This window comes from Spermophilus citellus (assembly GCF_964194105.1).
Source record: "Spermophilus citellus genome assembly, chromosome: 11".
Taxonomy (NCBI): domain Eukaryota; kingdom Metazoa; phylum Chordata; class Mammalia; order Rodentia; family Sciuridae; genus Spermophilus; species Spermophilus citellus.
The window spans coordinates 32,159,081-32,184,195 of NC_138192.1; the positions used below are offsets into that span (position 1 = coordinate 32,159,081).

The following is a 25,115-nucleotide window of genomic DNA, read 5'->3' on the forward strand; positions in this document are numbered from 1 at the left end:
TAAATCAGTTGCAAATATATATATATATATGTGATATATGTGTGTGTGTGTGTATATATATATATATATATATATATATATATATATATATATATATATCAGTTTGTACTCACACTCAAATATAAATAAATGCCATTTTGCTACTTCTCTCTCACTTGATCCAATATGCTCATCATTCTGTTTCCCTTGATGGCAGGAAAAACATCTCTCATGAGTAATTAGTTAATACCTATTTATACCTGTGTGCATTATTGTGTAAACACTGGATTATATTAATGTTTCCTGGGCAGATTGTTAACTGGCTAGCGTTAGTACTATCTTACATCAAGGGAGGTATTCCAACTACTTGTCCCACCTGAAAGCATGTCACCCACTAGTCCCACCTGGTTTGGAGTCTTGAGAACCATGTGTCACCTTCTGCTGCTGTGGTCTGTGATACCTGGTATCACCTAGATCTGTGAGATATAGTCACTTGTGCTCTCCCAGACTTCAAATGCAACTACCAGCCCTCTGTACATTTACTGAAAACCTCAGCACTTTCATACCTCCCCCTGCATCCTGTTCTCTTAGGCCTATGCTAGCTAGAGTGCCCAGGTCAGTGAGAAACAGGTCTCAGGCTCTCCTATATTGGAGCTCCACTTAAGCCACTGATAATTCTTCTGTCTTCTCTATAGCTCTTTTGCTCTGGGGCCATACTGAACTTGAAGCAGCTCATATAGGCTTGCGAACATCACTTCTTTGGTAATCAGGATGATTTCCAGGATCTGACTTGTGATTTCTATCCACCTTCCCCAATGCTCTATAAGTTTCAGTCCCTCAGAGTGGAACAGAGAATAGTCTGTACACTACAACCCAACTTTCCCCAACAAATTCTTCCCAAAATCCTCCACCCAGACTAAAAGGAGTGATAGTTGCTCCCTTAATGCTGTAGAAAATTACAAGGTTATATACAGTATTCTGTGTATTATTTTTCTCTGGATAAAAATCTTTACCCTGAATAATTTAACTACTGTTTATGCTGTGTAAAAGACAGTGCTTTTTGTTCTTTCTATTACCTTTCAAATTTTGTTCTGTTTCTGCTGTTTTCCTAAATCACAATGCAGTGAAGTAGAGCATTAATTTTTTGATTAGAAATTGAAGAAGGTGGTGAACATAAAAGTGAAAAGGTAATTTTGTAAGCTCTCAAAAGTATTTCTTATAAAATATTTGTGGGATTTACAAATTTATTGTTGATTGTTTTTGTTTTCTAGAATTTTTTCCAAGACATATGGACTCTTATAGTGAAAGATAAAGCTTTTCTTGGAAAAAAAAAAATATAGACTTGATTTAAATATTTGACGAAAGAAAACTAGGCTTATATTCATTTGCTAGGTAAAATACATACATAAAACAAATGGTACCCAACCATGACTCAATAAGAGAGAATCTATTAATTCATGTTCTAACAATGCAATTCAACGCAGCAATAGATTGAGCATGAAATACTTAGTTCCATCCCACAAACTTTTTGAAAAACAATGGATAATGTAAAGTATTCATTTTCTTTTCAAACACAGAAACAAAATATATGTAAACAGGGAGTACAGGAATGTTTCCCTGATGTGAAGTCAGAATCAGAGTTATGTGTCCATGGTAAATGGAAGATTTTTTTTGTCTTCTTTTATTTTAGTTTGGTTTTAGAAGGTTCTATACCATTATTATTATTTAATATTTCTTAAGTTGTGGCTCGACCTTAGAAAGTTTTGTTTATGATGACAAAATAAAGAAAAGATATGTACAAAATTGATTTTAAAAAGGAACAAAGTGCTTGTAGATGTAATATGATTGTACCCTTCACAAATACAAAGAAATTATCTTTAAAAAGTATATGACTTAATATGAAGGTATATACAAAATATTTTGTTTGAGAAAATGAACCAGCACCAATAATATGGGTATTTATATGATAAAATATTAGTGAATTAGAAAAAAAAATATAATGGAATTTTTAGTAGTATGAAATTCCTAGAAATTAATTCACTGAAGAATATGTGAACTAGGGAAAGACATTAACAACTTAGGTGGAGGAACCTTATCTGAAATATTCTGAAAATAGAAAAAGATACTGAGTTCTTGGAAAGGAATGTGAAATATTTTTAAAAATTCATTCTTCTCTGAATAAATTCTTTAATGAAGTAATGAATCCTCAATCAAAATTTCAACAAATTTTTTCAAATAAAATTCTGAAATTGTGAAAAAAATGAAAGACAATATCAATTTTCTTACAAAAGTAAAGCATCAATAAGTAAAAGTGAGTAAAGGATTAATAATCCTTATCACCTCTTACAATTCATTAAGAAACACTTTTCAATAGTGTAGAACTTGTGAAAAAAATAAATATCTAGAAGTAATCCTTTGTATATAGCTGCTATTCATATAAGGGAGAGACATTCAGAATAGGAGAATGTGTGTGTGTGTGTGTGTGTGTGTGTGTGTGTGTGTGTGTTTGCGCAGAAAAGACAGGAGAGGTTTAAACATGGATATCAGATAAGTACAAGATTAAAGTGACATTTTCAAGTAGTAGAGAAAAACTAGGTTACTTATTAAATGATATTGGAATAAAGGTAAACACAGAAACTGTTCTGTTTTGTTTTCTTCTCATGGAAGAGAAATTATTCACAAAAGATCAAGATGCCAAAAAGTAATATATTCATTAAAATAATTTGTATTAGTATTTACTAGACATAAAATGGTCTTGAAAATTAATATTCCATAATCTTCCCAGACAAATTCACTATAAGTAAGTAGTTTGGTGATATAATCACACTTCACAATCAGTTACAATTCTTGCACTTTTCAATCAAATTTATAGTAATTTCCCATTTTATCACATATGCTGAACAAGTGTCACTATTGAGAACTAAATAAAGATTTCAATAAATTGTTTCTTATTTGCATTATAAAACTGTATAAGGCATTTGCATTATTGTCTGTTTTTTTATTTTCATCGATAATGATTTGGGAAAAACCTTGTGCTGAGTTTTTTGGTACAATGCAGGCCGTTAAAGTAGGTCTCTCAGCTGAAGAGAGTGATGTTTTGTTTGTCCCTTGGCTTTCTAGGGACAATTTCTCTAAGATGCTTGTGTAAGAGATAAATATAAAGATGCTGGTTTTCTTTCTTTTTCTTTTTTTTTTCTCCTTCTGTAAATTACTGTTTTATTTAGTATTAAAAAGGTTCAGAAAAGAAGTGAAAATGGTTTTGTAAAATAAGCCCTCAAGAAGCAAGCAATTACAGTTATTTTTACATGGGCTAATCAGTATCCTTTTAAATGTGTAATCAAGTGGCATCTATAATTATTTGAGTCACTTGGCTCATACATACAATTGAATCTACCGAATGTATTTGCTTCCTTTCCTTTTCTACTCCTTCAGAGTTTATAACTAAGAGTTGATTTTTATTTTTCCCACTATAAAGCTTAGTTTTGGAGGAATTCCAGTACCAGGAAAACCTGGGACCTTTTTAAAGAAAAACTTCCACGGATGTATTGAAAACCTTTACTACAACGGAGTAAACATAATTGACCTGGCTAAAAGAAGAAAGCATCAGATCTATACTGTGGTAAGTTATCTCATTTATTTTTATTTTTATTTATTGATGTTTTCTATCACTTTGGGGTAAGTCTTGCTTTCACTATCACACTCCTGTACTTCTTCATAGTATGCCTGTGTTTATCTTGTACTTTTACGAGGTCCCATCAGCCTCAGTCATTACTGGAGAGCAAGACTCCCAGCCGGGACTGAGTACGAATTGTGTTCCTGGAGAAAAATGTGTATCAAAGATATTTAGAGAACTCTATTTTTCTGGTTGTGGTTGCTTTCAGCTGTGGGTGAGATTTGCATTCTATAAGGGCTAACATGGATTTTTTTTTTTAATCTCTGGTAAACCAAAGCAAAGAATATTCCATTAAATTCAAGAGCTTGGGAGTTACATAGTTGTCTAGGAATTTGTTGAACTTCAAAAGAGGGCCTTTTAAACAAATGAAATTACATTTTTTTTTTTTGTATTTTAGAGATGCCCTTTGTTACATGTATAATCCTGATAAGTTAAATAGTTAACATTTGTTTTTCCTAATAAGGCATGAGTTTCATTAGGGTCATGTATATGTCTTCTTTTATCACTAATGGATTTTTAATATATGGCAGAGTGCCTTGCATGTAGTAGATACTCAATAAAGGTGTTGATGTTTCCAGCTATAGTTAAGGATTTTTCCGTTTATACATGCTTCCAGTGTTTTCAGTTTTTCCATGGCATATTTTATAGCTCTGTTTAGTACTGCTATTTGTTCCTAGCAGATTAGCCCTTTAATCATTGTATAATGATATGCTCTTGCTCTGATGACTTTTTTGGCTCTGAAGTCTACTTTATCTGAGGTTAATGTTGTCATTTATATATTTTCCAATTAACTTTGCATGATATTTCCTTTCTCATCTTTTTATTTTTAACTTAGCTATATTGTGGTACTTGAACTGAGTTTCTTATTGACAGCAAATATTTTGTTCATTTTTTTAATTCACTTTTCCAGTTATGTTTAATAGGTATCTTTAGACCATTTACACTTAGTGTAATTAATGTGTTAGGGTTGCAATGTCCATTTATTTTTTATGTTCTGTTATCTTCTTTTTCATGCTTCTCTTCTTTTTTCTATGTGTTCCTTGAATGATTTTTAAGAATTTCATTTTGATTTATCTAGTGGTCATATCTCTATGTACAGGTTTTGTTAGTGGTTTCTTAGTTACTATATTACATATATGCAAAATTTGATAACTTACTGGTTTCATTTTACCAATTTAGGTGAAATATAAGACTTTTCTCCTTTTAAATTTTGTTACCTTTCATGATTTTTATGTAATTGTCTTCATATTTCCTCTATACTTTGAACTCTATCACACAGTTTTATTTTTGTTTCAATTATCAAACAAAGTTTGAAAACACAAGAGAAAAAGGAGAGTTTCTTGAGTTCAGCCATATTTTTGCTTACTATTGTTCTCTCTCTTTTTTTTTGTAGCCTGATTTTCTTTCTTTTGTCATTTTCTTTTGATTGAAATACTTTCTTTTAGCCATTCTATTTGAGTGTATATGAAAGTGACAAATTATCTTATTTTTCTTCATCTGATAATGATTTTCTCTCTCCTTCCACCTTTGAATGATATTTTATTTAGATGTAAGATTGTAGGTTGACAGTTCTTTTTATTCAGCACTTGGAAAATGCTGAATCATTTACCTCTGGCCTCAGTGATGAATTTAGTTTCATTTCTCCAATAGGTAACATGTCATTTCTCTGTTGGTGATTTCAAAAATTTCTGTCTTTAGTTTTTGAAAGTTTGAATGTGATATGTCATGTTTTAGATTTCCTTGGGCTGACCTTGTTTGATTATTGCTCAATGTCTTTTTGTTTTAAAGATAGAGTGAGAGAGAGAGGGGAAGAGAGAGAGAGAGAGAGAGAGAGAGAGAGAGAGAGAGAGAGAGAGAGAGAGAGAGAATTTTAATATTTATTTTTTAGTTTTTTTGGTGGACACAACATCTTTGTTTTGTATGTGGTGCTGAGGATCGAACCCGGGCCGCAAGCATACCAGGCGAGCGCGCTACTGCTTGAGCCATATCTCCAGCCCCTGCTCAATGTCTTGAATGAATGAATAGACTATGTCTTGGGCTAATCTTTACACATTTACATGTGAATAATTTGGGGAGTTTTGTGGGGGTTTTGCCATTATTTATTCAAGTGCTTTTATACCTGTCTCTTTCTTATCTTCTTGAACTCTGACAACATGAATACTAGATCTTTTGTTATAATCCCTCAAATCTTATTTCTTAGTCTTATTTTGTGCTTTGTTCAAATCATGTCATTTCTTTTGTTTTAGGTAGAAGTTTAATATTCTTTTTCTTTTTTCTTTCATTCTGTTATTGAACCTATTTATTATCTTTTAGGTTTGATAATGAATTTTCATTTCTAAAATTTTCATATCATTCTTCTTATCATTTGATATTTTGATTTCCTTGCTAAGACTTTTGATTTGTTACTAAGATTTTCTATTTTTTTAACTCATCTCAAATGGGTAATTGGCATTGAGACATTTTTATTATAATGGCTGCTCTAAAAATGTTTGTCAGATAATTCTAACATTAATTAAATGTCATCCAAGAGGCATTTATCGATTATCTTTTTTCGTTTAGCTTTAGTTCTTTTTTGGTATAACAAAATATCGTTGTTGTTTTTTTTAAGTGAACCTGCATATTTTAAGTATTATGCTGTGGTAAATCTTCTTTAAATTTTCTGTTTATCTGTCTTTTGCTCACCCTGTCCACGCAGGGGAAGGAGAGGTTTGGCCTTAATAATACTGGTTTGAAATAGAAATCCAATTCCTTACCGAGCCTCCATTGACTTCTGAGGATGGAAAAGGTACTTGTTACTACCAAGTATATGAGAGTTACTGCTTCCTACAAAAGTTTCATTGATTCTTCTCTGAGTATAGTAGCCTGCATTGTAATGCCTCATGATCATCCTCTGTGTGACCTCCAATGACATTATTATCAGAAGAAAGGATCCTCACTTGCTATATCATTGGACTGTGGTGAAGTCCACCAAGGCATCCTGACCCCATCTTTGTGAAGTGGATGGCCTCCCTCATTAGTGCTGAGTAGTGTTGAAGTCCAGGTTCCCCATGGAGTCTCCACTGACACCACAGTGAAACACTTGATCTTTTCTGACAAAGATAGACTTCTCAAATCCCTAGGATTTTTCTTCTAGATTCTAGACATTCCCAGATTCATTTCCATAATGCCACCTTGGTTAGGGTCAGAGACATTTTGTTACAGCATAGCTAGATAGCTTTGCAGCAGGAGTTTTCTCTATGTCATTTATCTTGGGTTGAAGAGTTATTTTAGTTATTTTCTAAAAATATTATTTTTTATTTTGTTGCCTATTTCCTCATCCTTTGGCTGAAGAGGGCAGGCTCGGTATTGCTATTTTAAAAAAAAATTTGTTTATACCAGTTTGTCTGTTGGGGTTGTTGTTAGTTCTTCAGCAATGGGGCTAAGACACTAGGGAAATACAAGGAACTCTCCACCCTGTTGTGCTTTAGACCTTGAAGTTATTACATATGCTTTCTGTCTTCTCTTCATCAGTCAGCATCTTCTTAGGTTTCTTTTACACATAATTTTCAGTGTGGTTCAGTAGCAGGACGAATATGGAGAATTATGCTGCTTCATAATCTCTGAATTGCAAGTTCTTTACAACTTTTTGTTTTAAATCCATACAAGAGTAAGTCATTGTATCACTGATAGGAAAAAACCCTAACCCCCCGGCTGGAATTGTAGCTCAGTGGTAGAGCACTAGCAGGTGTGAGGCACTGGGTTGGATCCTCAGCACAACATAAAAATAAATAAATAAAAGAAAGGAATTGTGTCCATCTATAATTAAAAATGTATTAAAAAACAAAGAACCAAAAAAAAAATCCCTAACTGCCTGAAGTCTGTCAATTGAACTATCTGGGAAACTATACAAATGAGCCTGTTTTACTTTCCCTTGATACATATAATTTACAAAGTGCATTTTATAATTTGGGGTTTTGCCTTGACACATTTTTTCCAATTGCCGTTGGATTCCTAGGTGTAAGACACATTTGCTTTAGGAAAACCATACCAAGATTAAAGGTCACTATTGTTTAAAAGTTTGTCACCAAGTTTCTGACTCCTTTTGTTGGGAAAGGTTAAGACACACAATACTAACAAGGGCTCATTCCCTCCATTGGTTCCAGGAGTGACATCAACTGATATTACCTGACCTACCGGTTCTGGCTCACACAGAAGGCCCCTGACAATTCCCCCACTTTTCCACATGAGCTTAGGTTATCTCCTAATTTACCTAAGCACTATCTTGCCAATGACATTTTTCTTGAGTCTGGCTCAGAAGATTTAAGCTGTGGAAAATGCATTCATTCCCATCCTTTTCACAATACTATTTTCAAGAATTATTTCATAATATATCAGTTCCTGTATTAAGTGTAGTCTGCTAACACAAGGGCACTTACATTGGGTTCACGCCCTGCCAGAAGTTTAGCTTAGACAAATGTCATAAACATCAAAAAGCAGCTGTACTTGCCATTGTGCTCTGAGTCTTTAGAGCAAATTGCAATACAATAAGCTTAAGAAAACATCACTCACTTCCATTGTTTATAAAAGGTTCTTAAAAATAAGAGAGCCTGAGCCTCAGATATGAGTAACTAAGATCCCTATGGCAACATTCATAAAAGAAATCTCCATACATATTACACTAGAAAATATCTTTAATGACAAGATATTTTGAAGACAGTCACTGAATAAAAATGAGATAATGGAGACAAAACATGAATTTCTGAATATCGGCAGCTTCCATCTTCTTTTTGGAGAGAATCATTACATCATTGTAACCTTAACAAATGTTTTGGTGATGTTTTAACTACCATTGCATTTAGCTAGTTCCCTGAAACTTGGCTAGTGTACTTTATTCTTCAGGGTTTAATTGGCAGTGTCATTAATATGAGGCTCAGAGAATCCATTTAGCACTAATGCACTTGAAAAAAACTCCCAAGAATAGCGTTTTATTGTGTAGGGAGACAACCTTAGTTTTCACCTTCACAATATAAAGGGAAAAACATACACTATTCTTCTTCCAAATTGCTTTCATCACTTTGCTTAAGTGAGAATTCATGTACACACACACACACACACACACACGCACACACACACACACACATGCACACACGCTTATATAACTGGTCTGTGTCTTTGGAATTCCTTGTGGGAAAGAATGGTTTGCATGGTCAAATACTGAGTTACAAACTACTTCATTCCTGTCAGCAAGCTTAAAATTTCCCCCAACAGCACCAAATCAGCTGTACTCTAAGTCACCAAGTCATTGCAATGCCAAGTAAGGGTTTTTGAAAGAAAGGGTGTTTTTGATCTTTTCCAGTGTTCACAGATTCTCTCTCAACTATAGAGCCTTGGGAAGTTCATTTTATTTGGCGATTCAAGAAATCAACAAATCAGGCAGGAAGAGCATGGTAATGCCCATAAATTATAAAATACGGATGTGAGGCTCACAAAAGCACCAGCCTTTGCCTCATGTAGCACAAGCCTTTTCTATTGGCTGCATTCAGGCGGCATCCCCATTGCAATCTGTCATCCCTTTCTTGTGGGACCTGCCCACTCCCTGGAGATTTAACAGCTGTTCCATGGGGATAATTCAATTTAGTCTTTATAGCTCGATTTGACTACAGGACGATCCTGCACACTCTGAAACGCAGTAAAACTAACAGCTTAAAGTACACATAAAAAATAACTCGCTATTCTTCCTCAAATCCTCTATCCTATGCTAATATAGCACCATATAATAAACAATCAGAAAGTAAATGGCCCATTGAAGTGTGTGTACAGTACCTGTAATGTGGATTATAATATGTATAATATAAAATATATATTGCCCTGATAGTTTCCTGAACATGATTAATTTCATACCTTGAATTCCATGAGAAATGATGCTTTCTTTTGAGCCATCCTTTCCTGAGCATCACACCTCCTCTCAAGAGGCAAAGAGAAGAACATGATTGTCTAGAAGTTGTCTGAAATCTCATTCACTTCATTATAGGTGTTAAAATGATTATTATTTTTTTAAATTAAAATAAAAGCCCAAAAAGGTCATATTATTTTATTTTGTCTTCAAAGGAAGAGGAGGGAAAACAAAGTGACCAATAGCTAAGACTGTAGTTATAGAATTGGCTTTGGAGCTGATTGACCATGTCAATTCATTTCTGTGGGTTTGTCTCAAATCATTGAAATCAAGGAATTTGGTGGGCAATAGCCAATACTAAGCACAACCTCATGATTAGAAATGAAAATTAATTACAAAATATCTTTCAACTTGCTCTAGAGGCAAACCTAATGATCTTCTCAATCCAGTGTTCGGGACAGTACCAGATGTTACATAATGGTGGAGAGCGTGGGGGCCTCTATTCCTAAGCCCTACTCCATTGCTCACTCAGCTAACGGACCTTGGTAAAGTTACCAAACATTGGCATCTCATATATAAAATGGGGGAAAATTAGAGTGCTTACTTCAAAGTGTTAATGTATAGATTAAATCTACCTGCCATGTGTTTGATACAGTACATGGTCCACAGTTAGCACCTAATACACGGAGGAGTTGTTCCTAAGTAAAACATCTACCCATCCATTCAACTGAAGTTGGCATGTAAGCCAATATTTATTCACCATATTACATAGATAACTAATAACATCACATCCAGTTTCCAAATAATAAAAATATATTGGAAAGAGCTCATGGTCATTTCTGAATCCGGATTTTAGCTTACTCCTGAATTATATAAGTCATAAATTGGGTTCAAAGTAAATACATTTGTAATTTTATCCATCTCATTCATTTGAGGAAATTTAGTGACAGTTCTAATCTAGGCTTGATCAAATGATGGACTCTTTTAAAATAAGATGTTTTAAAAAATTATGATGCACTGTGGAGTGGGTAAAATAAGACATCCAGATAAGTAACAACAACAATGAGTTTTTGTGAAGTTTTTCATTTTTGTTTGTGTCTCCTCCTGTCATGCAAATCATTGGAGCATAGTTGTTTATTTATCACAACTCCACAGTCAAAAAAAACTCTTCAAGAGTTTAAGTGCATGTATAATTGAGAAGACATACACATTCACATCTGTGCGTGCATGCACATGCGCACACACACACACACACACACACACACAAAATCTAGTGATAGCAACCTTTGTCTTACCTTCCTGTGACCCAGAAGCTCATGAAAATCGTTCACTGAAAACTCCCTACTGTCTAGTGAAGCCTATAATCTCTTCAGCTTGTCCCCAAGATCATGTTTCATCTCTGTGAGTATGCTCTGTGATAAATGATACTTTCCCTTGATGGAAGGAATCATTTGAAAAGCAGCTAACGTATCACGTCTTCTCTCTGCGTGTTCCGGCTGTCTTCCACTGCCATTTGACCAGTCTGACATTCACTTCACCTGCTCTGGGCTTTGTTCTTCTGATACCTTGGAAAAACAATTTCTAAGTTATTAGCTTCCTGAGCAGATGCTTCCTTCCTTCCTTTCAGAAAATTGAGATTAAACAGTTCAAGGTCATATGAAGAATAATGTAACTTAGAGTAGGAAAAATAAATAAATATGCTAACAGTGGCATGGTCATTGTCTTGATCCATTTGGGTAGCTATAACAAAATTCCATAAACCAGGTGGCCTGTAAACAATGGTGTTTATATTTTCACAGTTCTGGAGGCTGGGAAATTATAGGTCAGAGTGCCAGCATGGTAGAGACTTAGAAGAAGCCTCTCCTGGGTTGAACACTGTAGCTATCTCACTATGTCCTCACACCACACCATGGAAGGGCCTGCAGGCTTTTGGGGCCTATTTGCTAAAGGCATTAATCCAATGACCTCAGGATTTTATGAACTTCTAAAAGGCCCCACCTCCTAATGCCATCACATCATCACATAAGTCTTTCTCTTGGTTTTAAAGCTTTATTTTTTTTTCTCTCTCTTCTTCTCCTCCTTCTCCTCCTCCTCCTCCTCCTTCTTCTCTCTCTCTCTCCCCCCCCCTCTCTTTTTGTGTGTGTACCAGAGATTGAACCTAGGGGCACTTAACCACTGAGCTACATCCCCAGCCCTTTTTATGTTTTATTTTGAGACAGGGTCTTGCTAAATTGCTGAGGCTGGATTTGAAGTTACCATCCTCCTCCCTCGGCTTCCTTAGCTGCTGCAGTTACAGGCATGTGCCACTGTAACCAGCTTTGACCTTATTTTCTAAGGTGATCAGTGTTATTTACTCATGTGACAAAAGTATTACTTGAAGTTATTTTAAAAAATTACTTCAGAAAGTTTTGAAAAATGTTTTTAATGACTGTGGTTGTGGCTCAAAGATAGGTCACTTACTTAACATGTGCCAGGCCCTGAGTTCAATACCCAACACCAAAGAGGGGAAAAATACATTTTGTGTGTGTATACACTCACACACACACACATACACACAATGATGGGGATAGGACCCACAGCTTGACACATACTCGGCAAGTGCTGTATCCTATATATATATATATATATATATATATATATATATATATATATATATATATTCCTTAATGAAAATGAAAATGCAAAATGTACAAAACTGAACACCAACCAGATAGACACTGTTCTTATCCATATGCATTTCAGTTTCACATTTTAAATGAATGTTTTCATATAGCATAGACAATATTTTAATGATAATTTTATGTCTTGATTTTTCATATTAATACATTCTTTAGATATTTTCAATATCATTAAAATTTTCAATCTGTATTTATAAATGTTACTTAAAACATTAAATCAATTTACCATTGTTCATTTAAGAGCCCAGTACATTAAAAATTTGAGTTGTCTGAAAGTCTACTGCTGAAAAACCACCTAAATGACAACTACAGTGTGAAAGTAATTTTCTGACGTTTAAAATAGATGACTGAAAATGTAGGTTATTGGGTTATAGATTATGGATTTTTTTTTATTCAACTCTATTTTCTAAAGTCTTCACCAAGTTCCGTGCACCCCACAGTGTACAAGGAATCTGCTTATTCTTCTAGTTTTACCCGATGTTGTCGAGTCATATGAATATTCAAGTGACTTTACAAGAATGGAGATAAATGAAAGCCGAAATGTATTCAGGTGCTTTTCTGCTGTGTACTACTTTCAACTAAGAAGCTGAGCATGTTTCTTCTTTTTGCTTTCTTCCCCCAATATCAGCAGCAATGATAACTCCTGCGTTTGAAGGCATGTTGTTTCAGAGAGCTATCTTATAGACAGGATGCTACGGACCACAATGCTCATGCCACAGGCACAGTGAGTGGAGAGATGACTGATGGGAGCCAGGGTCATATTAGTTCCTCTGTCCCTGACACATCTGTGGGAGTCAGGCAGGGGGCAGACGTTATTATCCACACTTTATACTGAAAGATACTTTATAGTCGGGGCTAGAGAAAGCCAATGATATATAGTCAGCCACTGTGTCATTCACACTCTTCTTCCTTTTTTTTCTGGAAAGCACTACACCATCAGCTTTTATTCATTTTTATTATACATCTATTTTTTTCCTAGAGTCCTGAATGACTTTCACATAAAAGTGAAGGAAAAAATACACACACACACACACACACACACACACACACACACACACACAAGGCTGAGAAAGTCCATGAGCAGAACTACTTCCCTGGGTGTTAGAGAGCAATGAGGTGTTTCAGAAATGGTCCTGTGTCATTAGCTAATTACGGAAGAAATCTCTCCTGGGTATCTGTTGCAGTGTGCAAGCATTAGGGCACAATGTTTGCCTTAAGTGAGAGAAAGAAAAGGGGTGGCGAAGGATGAAGGTTCCACTTGTCCTGTGGCACTTAGCCCCTCCTGTGTGTGGCATCTGGCTTCCAGGTTCTTCTTCCTGGATGCAGGAGATGGTGGAGAGTCCTGTGCAGGGAATAAATGCTTCCCAGACTCAGCCCTCTGCTTCCAGTGGCTCTTGTATCTCTTCTAAGCTGATGTAGAACAGATGAGGACACCTGAGGAATTTTCAGGAAGCAGGTTTATTTAAGCTACAACAGTCCATAGAGTTTAATGCCTAAAAAAGTCTCTGGATCCCCATTCTGGAAATTCTTTCAGATTTATACTCAGTGAGGTGGTTACATGAGAGTGGCTGGGTATGTAACAGTTATTCTTTGTCTCATATTCCTAGGTTAGACAGAGGTTTCACAAATATCTACTAAAAAAATCCAGATACAATAACTTTTACACAGCAACAAGCTTGATTGCAGACCTAGCTTTTACAAAAAAAAGAGAAACCTGGCTTTTACAAGAAAGAGGAAGCCTGAAACCACAATGAACTCTTTGCAAAAATCCTGCTAACTTTCTTTGTAAAAATCTTGTTGACTAGGACAGAAGCTTCCATGTTACAATTTTGCTGGGAGGGGTCTCTGTGGAGAAGCTTAATTATGAAAATGGTCTTTTTGATGGGGGTACCTGGTGGCTGCATCAAAGTAGTAGAAACTTGTGTAGAAAGGTCTCAAAATTGTTCTTACAGTATAAAGATTTGTTTCACATTTTCTCACAAGTGCCTCTTTTTTTTTTTTTTTTTTTAAGCCATGCCCAGACTAGTTGCCATTTCTGAAGTTCACTGGATGGGTATCCTCCTCTCAGCCTTCCCATCTGTACATCTCCTGTGCCAGCTACTTTCCTTTTTTTCTCCTTCACCTCCTCCTTGACCCAGTCTCCAACTAGTATCCTTCTGATCACTCACAGGAGAATTCATATTATGAACCAGGGAGATAATAAAAATATTGAGTTGGTTGCAGCAATAAAGAAGTCTTTGCAGTCCCAAAGCTATGCTAACCATGAAACCTCAAGTTACTGCGTTGTGGGGAAGCCAAAAGGAGACTGGAAAATAGGCAGCAAGTCCAGATTTTAAAGTACTTGTAATAGTTAATTTTAATTGCCCACTCAATTGGATTAAGAGATGCAGAAGAGTTAAGAGGCTTCTGGGTGTATTGATGAGGATGTGTCTAGGAATGATTGGCATGTGGAAAAGCAAACTGAAGAGGAGACCCTCCCTAAGTGTGGGCAGCACTGTCCAATAGGTTGAAAGATTGGATGGAATAAAAGTTGGAAGAACAAGGAAGCAGCAGCAGTTGCAAGCTCCACTTTTTTTGAATAGGTTCTTAATTGCTGCTGCGAATACCTAAGGATTTCAGACTCTAGGTCCTTCAGTCTTCCAAAGCAGACATTGCAGTGATACTTCAGGGAATTTCCAGAAGCTGTCAGTCCCAGACTGGGGTAGCATAGTTGATTCCTCTTGTATTCAGGCTTCAGCATCTTGGACTGTACAGTTACTGGTTCCTCCAGCTCTCTAGCCTGCAGACGGCTATTGTGGACTATCCAGCTTTTGATTGTCTAAACCAATCTAATTAATCTTCTTTTTATAATCATACCTCCTATTGGTTCTGATCCTCTAGAGAACCCTGACTAATACAGAGCCATTCAGGAGGTTTGGGCCAGTGGCTCTTGAGCAAAAATGTGAAGACTTGAAAATGAAAATATCAAAATGCCATTATGTCATGCTAGTGTAAACTTGCTATGTATGTATGTGTCCTGCCTTCTCAATTCCACATTAGATTTCTAATGTCTTCCAGGAGCCCAGTGTGGGGAATTATAGGGCCATGTCTACTCTGGATCTGTGGTGAGTTAGGGCAAGGGGTCCTGTTGAATGTGCATTCTGCTCACCCCATCCAAGTGTGTTTCATGCCCACCTTTCAAAAGCTGAGGTCCAAATGCTTCCCTTATTGTGAACTTTATAGACATACAATATGACCCACCTTAGCACTTATTCAAAATATAATTGTTAAGCATTTACTGTGTGCATTGCCAATATTACATGATCCTAAATGTGCAAAATCTTAGACTCTTTCTGTTCTCAGCATCTACACATTGAGTGCCATGTTATGATTCCATTACTCAGAATTCAAAGCTAATGCACTCCCTGGGCCATCCTCTTAGAACTTCCAGCTGCCAGTTTAATAGCCCTCTCCTTTTCATGTCACTTGTCTTCATGATTTCACACAATTTTTTGTTTGTTTTCCAACCTTGCTTACTTTCCATGATTATGTTTTTCCAGCCATCTGTTTTCTTATTTTTCACCATGTCCCTGCCTGTGTGGCCCAACTGTGCTTCTCACTACCATGCACCAGCTACCGACTGTACCCTGTGGGTAAGACTCTAACATAGTTCCCAGTGTTAAGGAAAATGGCTAGTAGGTTCAAGACTTCATTAAGAGTGTAGGAACTTGGCCTAAACTGTGAAGAAAGGGTATCTTCCAGATAATTCTAAGAAGAGAAAAAGGAAGTCCAAGCAGAGGCATAGTATTTGCAAACATCTCAAGGTGGACACATAAGAAATAATGTTTTATTCTAGTCTATTTATTGCAAATAGTGATTCCCATAACTCTAAATGTTTGGAAAGTTTCACATATTCTATACCACTCATAGTGTTGAATATTTGATAGATATCAAGGAAATGTTTATGAAGGAAGAAATGTCTTTCTGATGAAGAGGTTGATCTTTGAAGGCAGTAAGATAAAATCCCAACATTATCTCATAATTGATACAGAATCTGGATAATGTTACTAAACCTCGCCCTGCTTCAAAGTCTTGATCTACATAGTGGAACTAATAATGCCTACTTTACATATGCAAAGTGATTCCTGGGATATTGTTTAATTCACATCACTAGTAGCTAGCTATGTGATACCACTAATCTTATTCTTCCATTGTGTTCACTGTTTCTTGTTGAATGTTCCCTGTGAAGAACATATTCCTATAAGTTATTTCTATCCTTATCTATAAGTGGCCTTTTATTAATGCGATATTAAAGATTAGATCAGAAATTAATAATATCTTAAGAGTCACAGGAATATAATGAAAACTATGGTTACATTTTCTTTTGCAGACTGTTTTTGAGATCTTATTGCTGCTCCTGAAGTCTACCTATGGATAGAGGCTAAAAACTCTAGGTTAAATTTTAGATCAGAATGTCATAGGTATAATTAAACATTTTATCTGTCTTTATAAATTTCTAACAATCTGCTATAAGTGTTCTCTGTCAGAGCAAGAGGACCCAATATGGAATCTGTTCCATGTGGGAATATGGACTGGCTTCTGAGAAACCCTATACTTTTTGTTACAAACTTTAGAAGAGGTATCTATCTATCAAAGTCCAGGTCATTTGAAAAAGAATATATATAATATATATGTATAATGAATTATATATAATAAATATAATTAATTATATATACATATAATAAATATAATGAATATATATATATGTATATATATATATATTAGCTATTAGAAGGTTTTTCACTACTAAAATGGTTAAAAGAGTATTCTAAGGGGTCAAGAAGGAAAGTGGACAATGAAGGAATAAAGACCAGGAAAGCTGCTCCTATATATGGACTGTCCAGACTTCTTAAAGAGGGTGTGGTTACCACAGGAAAATGAGGCTTACAGTTATCAATCTTGCCAGAGAACCTAGCTATCTGGAGTGTCTGTCTGAAGTGGAGTAATCAATCTCCAGCAGAGAGAGTGAAATTGTAACTTACCTATGCACAGCCCTGGGCTTCCCAATAAATGATAAGAAGACAGGAACTTGGAAGTATTTTTCTGCCTTTTTCTCTCTTCAGCGGCCCTCTAGTGCCCCCTAATGCCTAACATTAGCCAGGAGTGGTGGGGAATGCCTGTAATCCTAGAGGCTCAGAAGGCTGAGGCAAGAGGATCGCAAGTTCAAAGTCAGCCTCTGCAATTCAGCAAGGTCCTAAGCAACTTAGCAAGACCCTGCCTCAAACAAAAAGGGGGGATGGCGCTGGGGATATGTCTCAGTGGTTAAGTGTTACTAGGTTCAATCCCTGGTAGCAAAATAAACAAACAACAACAACAAAAACATTCCTAACACTAATGATCAAGCTATCTGACAAAAGAGAAAAGAAATATTTATAGGACCCAACTCCATTATCAAAATCAGCGTAAATATGGGTGACTTCAGGACTGAAACTCAGAAATGGATAACTGGCACATCCACAAGTTGCCTTTTTCCCTTAAAAAAAAAATCTAGGTTTGGACATCTAAAGGAAGCACTTGGGAAAGGAGACATACCTATATTCATAATTTCATATATCACCTGAACAGTCTTAGATAATACTAGCACATCTCACACATGTATGTAGGACAAAATCTCAAAATAGGTCTAAACTTTTGTGATTAGTAAAACATGATTTTTTTTTAACTTTGTTACTGTAGGTATGTTCAATTAAAAAAATACTGAAAGGACAACTCTAATTTATGAGCCCATATGATTTATTGCATTAAAAAGAACTTCTCACATTTGAAAAGATTAGGGCTCTGTACAAGTGCTTGTATTTGAAGCACCTGAACAAGGTACCCTTCTACCTGAGGATCTCCTGTGTTACTATTCTCATAAAAACTACCTTTTCCTATTCCATCTCTGATTTCCTCAGTCCATGGAGATATCTGGGCTTCTCCATGGTGGACAGTAATTACTTCAATTTTTTTTTCATGAAACTTTAAAAACGTCCCGAATTTGCCTTGCCTCAGTCAAGGAAGAAACCCTTTGAAACATGTTCATATTCATCTTTGTGGCATCAATATCATCTGGTAGTTAAAGAAACATCTTACCTTTGCAACTAGTGATAATTCAAAAATGAAAACTAGAATGATTGGGCCTTTTAAAACATAACTTTGAGATCCAGAACAAGGATAAATGTGCATATGTTTATTGGTCATAAACCACTTTTGATGTGGTCAACAAATATTTCCATAAACCACTTTTGATGTGGTCAACAAATATATCCTTTTGAATGAGGGATGCTCTAAAGCCCACCATTTACTTCAGTTACATGCTGCATGGTGGATGCCCATCTGCACAGTGTATTTACCCACAACCACACCGAGAATTGAGTCATCTCAAGGAGCAGCCACTGCAAGGAAGCCACTGCCAGCTTCCCAAGGAAAATGGAAAAGTGGAAAGTTCCAAAAGATGCCACTATTTACTAGGCAGGCTTTGATAAAAAAAAAAAAAAAAAAATGCAACCATCTCACCATTGTTAACCAGCAAAGTATTGGTTCAAAATATGAACCAATAAGATATCAAAAAAATTTATATTTTATTTCCATTTTTCATGACAAAAGTCAATATTTTCAACTCATAGGAAATTAGAAAAACACAGAAAAGCAGGAAAAATGCTTAAATTCTGATCAAAGGCATCAGTATTATACAGGTGCATATTTTCTGTTCTTTTTTAATGAAGTTTTCAATTCCTTTTTTCCTTGTTATTAATATACATTATAATGAAAATAATAACATTAAATATTTACCATGTCCCAGATATTTCATCAAGTGATTTTCATATATTTATGTATTTTAATCCTTGAAATAGCTCTAAAAAATGAATAATTATTTGTGGTTTTAGTTTAGACTTGAGAAAAATAAGGCTCAAAATATTAGTGTAGCCGGATATGGTGACGCATGGCCTGTACTCCCAGTGGCTCTGGAGGCTGAGGCAGGAGGATCGTGAGTTCAAAGCCAGCCTCATCAAAAGCAAGGCGCTAAGCAACTCAGTGAGAACTCGTCTCTAAATAAAATACAAAATAGGGCTGGGAATGTGGCTCAGAGGCCAAGTGTCCCTGAGTTTAATCCCTGGTACCACCCCCAAAATTAAAGTGACTTCACCACGATATATGACGAATAAGTAACAGAACTTAGTCTCCATCCCTAGTCTATCTGGTGCAAATCCATACTTAACTACTGTGGTATGGTTTATACATATTTTATAACCTTTTCTAATTACTGTGTTTCTAAATTTTAACTAAAATAAAATTTCATTATGAAATGTTGATCAATACATACTGAATAAATTAATGATTTTTTTATGAGAAGAGAAAGGAGTAATTTGAGTTCCCTATAGATAAGCGAAACAATACAAATAGAAGTTGCATAATAAATATTTCTTTAAACTTATGCAGTGCTAACTGTACTAAAATGAACTTTAGGGTCCAGTTAACTGTGGAGAAGAGTATCTCCCTATTTAATCCTGGATCATCTCCTGAAGAAGGTTGACCTTCTCTGGACCAAGAGATCAATGAACAAACTTAAGAGATACCTGGCCCCGTTTGACTCAGTTGCCTGGAAATAGTGTTAAAAGATGATGTTTGGGTGCCTCTCCCCACTAACATAGCCTAAGACTTCCCCGATTCAGCAGAAATTATTTGTCCTCACTGGAGAGAGCACTGTTCTCTCATTAATTGATTAACTAGTTAGCTCTTCCTATTCTGGTCTCGTTCTGAGTTTCTAGGGGTTAGAACTTCAACAGATGAATTTTGGGTGGTACACAATTCAGCCTATAACAATTATTAGGGATCTGGTGACCACTTAAAATGTTACTATTCACTGTTTATAGAACCACTTTCTCAAAAAAAACAAAAACAGTATCATTGGTCCCATAAGTACTTTCAATCCTTCTAGATCCTTCAGTCCTTCTGATTGGCCATTTCATCCCCTTCCTCCATCCTAAGGTTCCTAACAAGCTACTCCAGTAGCCTACTTCAGGTATTCCAGTAGCCTCCATAGTCAACATAGCCACACATATATTCAAGGAAAGTGGGGACATGTAGTCACCCAGTTGGGCATGTTGTCACCTTAAGTTCATGAACATTCCACTCTCAAGAAAAGTAAAGAGAATGGATCTTGTATAGATAGAGATCTCTACCACAGTATTTTTGACCAGTAAATGTCACTATTGGAGTCTTTTCATGTAAAAAGTAATACAAGCCAGGCCCAGTGGCACAGGCCTGTAATCCAAGTTACTTGGGAAGCTAGGGCAGGAGGATCACAGGTTAGAGGCCAACGCAGACAACTTAGTGAGACCATGTCTTGTAATGAAAAGTCAAAAAGGATTGAGAATGCACTTCAGTGGAAGAGCACCACTGGCTTTGATCACCAGTACTGAAAGAAGAAGAAGAAGGAAAAAAGAGTAGTAATACCACTCAGATATATAGTAGATCTATTTTTAAGTTTTTGAGAACTTTCCATATTATTTCTTGTAAGGTTTCCCAATTTCTTTTTCTCCACAACTTTGTAAGCACATCTTACCTCATATCTTTTTGACAATAGTCCTGTTAGCAGATTGCAATGATATTTCATTGTGGTTTTGATTTGCATTTCCCTTGTGATTACCAGTGTTGAGCTCTTTCTCATGTGCCTGTTGGCTAAAAGAATATCTGCTTTGGAAGAATCCTCGTTTAGGTTCTTAGTCCAGTTTTACAAATCAGATTATTGGTGTTTTGGGGGGATTTTGTTTGTTTGTTTGTTTTTCTTTTGCTACCAAGTGGTATGAATTCCTTAGATATTTTGGATATTATCCTCATTACATATAGAGTTTATAAAAATTTTCTCCCATCCTGTGCATGGTCTTTCCATATGTTGATTGCTTTTGTTATTGTGCAGAATATTTTGATTTTGAGGTATTCTTACTTTTTTATTTTACTTTTATTGTTTGTGCTTGTGTTGCCATACTTAAAGGCATTGCCAAACTAGGCATGGTGGTGCACACCTGTAATCTCAGCTACTCTGGAGGCTGAAGCAGGAGGATCAGAAGTTCTAGGCCAGTTTCAGTAACTTAGTGAGACATTGTCTGAAATAAAAAGAATTTTTTTAAAAAATAGTACATCTGAAGATGTTGCTCAGTGATAAAGCATACCTGAGTTCAATCTCCAGTACTGCAGGGGAAAAAAATAGGATAAAGAAAAAAAGAAAGAATTATTGTAAAGAATGATGTCAAACAAAGATTTTTTTTCTTTTAAATATTTAAATATAAGATCTGAAACTGCAATGCTCTTTTTTATTAAAACTAGCTATAGTATTTAAGTGCTGAAGTTATTTTAAATGAATTTTTTGTAAGGCACAATTCCAATTTAACATTTTTGTAGGGGTGGATCCTCTTTTTAAGCATTATTAAAGAAAATATCTTTTCCCCATTGTGCATCCTTGATACCCTTTTCAAATGACAGTTCACTATGTAAGCATGGATTTATTTCTGAGACCTGGATAACGTTTCATTGGCTTATGTATGAGTACGCCAGTACCATACTATTTTGATTAGTATGGCTTTGTAATTCATTTTGAAATCAGGAAGTGTGATGCCTCTAACTTTGTTCTTCTATCTCAAAATTGCTTTATACTATTTGGGATCTTTTGTGGTCCCATTCAAATTTTTGGATTTTTTTTCTATTTCTGTGAGGAATGCCTATGTAAATTTGCTATGATTTCATTGAATATATAGCTTACTTTGTGCTGTATAAACATCTTAACAATGTTGATTTTCTTGACCTATGAACATGGGATGTCTTTCCATTTATTTATGTGTCCTCAATTTCTTATAATGTCTTATAATTTTCAGCATAAAGATATTTTACCTCCTGGGTTAAAGTTATTACTAAGCTTTATTTTCAATTTTTTTTTTTTAGTTTTGATAGACACAGTAACTTTATTTTATTTATTTTTATGTGGTGCTGAGGATCAAACCCAGTGCCTGATATGTATGAGACAAGCGCTCTGCTACTGAGCCACAATCCCAGCCCACTGCTAAGCTTTTTTATATCATTGTACATTTTCAGAGAGTCTTCTCTTAATGTGTAGAAGTGTAACTGGTCTTTTTAATCTTAGTTTTATGTTCTGCAACTTTATTGAAATTGTTTATTAGTTCTAACAAATTTTTAGTGGAGTCCTTAGGGTTTTCTATTAAATAGAAGATATGTAATAGATATAATATTAATTCTTCCTTTATGGTTTCAATGCCATTTATTTCTTTTCCTTTCTTAGTTGCTTGTGATGATGCTTCCAGTACTCTGTTAAACAGAAGTGGTGAGAATGGGCCCCCTTACCTTGCTCCTGATCTCAGATGGAAAGTTTTCAACTCCTTGCTGTTGAGAATGATGTTAGACATAGGCTTATCATAGGAGTACTTTACTCTATTGAGGAGTATTCGTTCTATAACTAATTTGTTGAAAATTTTCATCATCAAAGAACTGTGAATTTTGTAAAATGCTTTTTCTGCTTCCATGAAGATGATTGCGTGAATTCTATGCTTTCCTCTTTTAATGTGCTTTATTGCACTTCTTGATTTTCATGTGTTGGATTACTTGTACCCTGGCCTCTGTTTATTTAATTTTTTAAATTAGGATAGCTCAGTGTTAGAGCACTGTCCTAGCATGAGTGAAGACCTGAGTTCTATTCCCAGCACCACAAAAAACAAACAATATTCTGTGCTTCATTTTATTTATTACTTATTTTTTTATTTGTTCTAATTAGTTATACATGACAGTAGAATGCATTTGACCCATCATACATGCATGGAGTATAATTCCTCATTCTTCTGGTTGTTTATGATGTAGAGTTAATACAGGTTGTGTAATCACACACACACATAGTGTAATAATGTCCAATTAATTCTACTATAATCCCTACCCCCATATTGTTTCCCCTCCCTTTATTCCCCTCTGCCTAATCCAGAGTCCTCTATTCTTCTTTAGCACTACCTCCCCTTATTGCGAATTAGCATCTGCATATCAGAGAAAACATTCAGCCTTTGGTTCTTTGGGATGGGCTAATTTTGCTTAGCATGATATTCTACAATTCCATCCATTTACTGCAAATGCCATACTTTCATTCTTCTTTAAGGCTGATTAATATTCCATTGTGTATATGTACCACAATTTCTTTATACATTCATCTGTTGAAGGGCACCTAGTTTGGTTCCATAGTTTAGCTATTGTAAATTGAGCTGCTATAGACATTGCTATAGCTGCCTCACTGTAGTATTCTGATTTAAGTCCTTTGGGTATAAATCCAGGAGTGGGATAACTGGGTCAAATTCTGGTTCCATTTCAGGTTTTCTAAGGAATCTCCATGCTGCTTTCCATAGTGGTTGTACCAATTTGCAGTCCCATCAGCAATGTATGAGTGTACCTTTTTCCCTACATCCTTGCTAGCATTTACTGTTGTTTGTATTCTTGGTAATTGCCATTTGATTGGAGTGAGATGAAATTTCTGTGTAGTTTTAATTTGCATTTCTCTAATTGCTAGAGATGTTGAACAGTTTTTCATATATTTGTTGATCGATTTTATTTCTTTTTCTGTGAAGTGTCTGCTTAGTTCCTTAGCCCATTTATTGATTGGGTTATTTTTTTTATGTTAAGTTTCTTGAGTTCTTTATATATCCTGGAGATTAATGCATGTTGTTAAGATTTTCTCCAACTCTATAGGCTCTCTCTTCACATTATTGATTGCTTCCTTTGCTGTGAAGAATCTTTTTAGTTTGATTCCATACCATTTATTGATTCTTGATTTCACTTCTTGCACTTTAGGAGTCTTGTTAAGGAAGTCAGTTCCTAAGTCAACATGGAGGATATTTGGGCCTATATTTTCTTCTAGTAGGTGGTGCAGGGTGTCTGTTCTAATGCCTAAATCCTTCATCCACTTTGAGTTGATTTTTGTGCAGAGTAAGAGGGGTTTAATTTCATTTTGCTACATAATTTCCCAGCACAATTTGTTGAAAAGGCTATCTTTTTCTCTAATGTATGTTTTTGGCACCTTTGTGCAGTATGAGATAACTGAATTTATAGGTTTTTCACTGTGTCTTCTATTCTGAATCATTGCTCTGTGTGTCTGTTTAGGTGCCAATACCATGCCATTGTTGTTACTATGGCTCCACAGTATAATTTAAGTTCTGGTATTTTGGTGCCTCCTGATTCACTTTTCTTGCTTACGATTGCTTTGACTTTCCTCTATTTTTTCCAGATGAATTTTATGATTGCTCTTTCTATTTCAATGAAAAATGTCGCTGGAATTTTATTAGGAATTGCATTAAATTGTTATAATACTTTTGGCAATTTTAAAAATATATTTATTTATTTATTGGCGGTGCTGAGGATCGAACCCGGGCCACACGCATGCCAGGCGTGCGCTACCGCTTGAGCCACATCCCCAGCCCTCACTTTTGGCAATTTTGACAATGTTAATTCTGACTATCCAAAAGCTGGGGGATCTTTCCATCTTGTAAAGATCTTAATTTCTTTCTTTAGTGTTCTGTAGCTTTCATTGTAGAAGTCTTTTACCTCTTTTGTTCGATTGATTTCCCATTTTTTAATTTTTTTTCTTTCTTTCCTTTTTTTTTTTTTTTTGAGGCTATTGTGAATGGGGCAGTTTTCCTAATTTCTCTTTCAGTGAAATCATCACTGATGTATAGGAATGTATTTGATTTATTGTGTTAATTTTATATCCTGCTACTTTGCTGAATTCATTCATTAGTTCTAGAAGTTTTTTGGTGGAAATTTTTGGATCTTCTAAATATAGAATCATGTCATCAGCAAATAGTGATAGTTTGAGTTTTTTCCCATTTGTGTCCTTTTAATTTCTTTCTTC

The 25,115-nt window shown here is 35.3% G+C and overlaps 1 protein-coding gene across 2 annotated transcripts in view; it reads left to right on the forward strand.

The window, feature by feature from the left end:
* The window catches only part of CNTNAP5 (contactin associated protein family member 5), a gene marked incomplete at both ends in the record, with an annotated part of 785,818 nt that overhangs the window by 379,690 nt on the left and 381,013 nt on the right, over positions 1-25,115 (forward strand). The window contains one exon of one of the 2 annotated variants that reach the window (XM_081262143.1): positions 3,455-3,598. In XM_081262143.1, coding sequence (XP_081118269.1) covers positions 3,455-3,598 — 144 coding nt within the window. The remainder of the gene's footprint in view (positions 1-3,454; positions 3,599-25,115) is intronic. The other variant, XM_081262144.1, reaches the window with a different exon arrangement.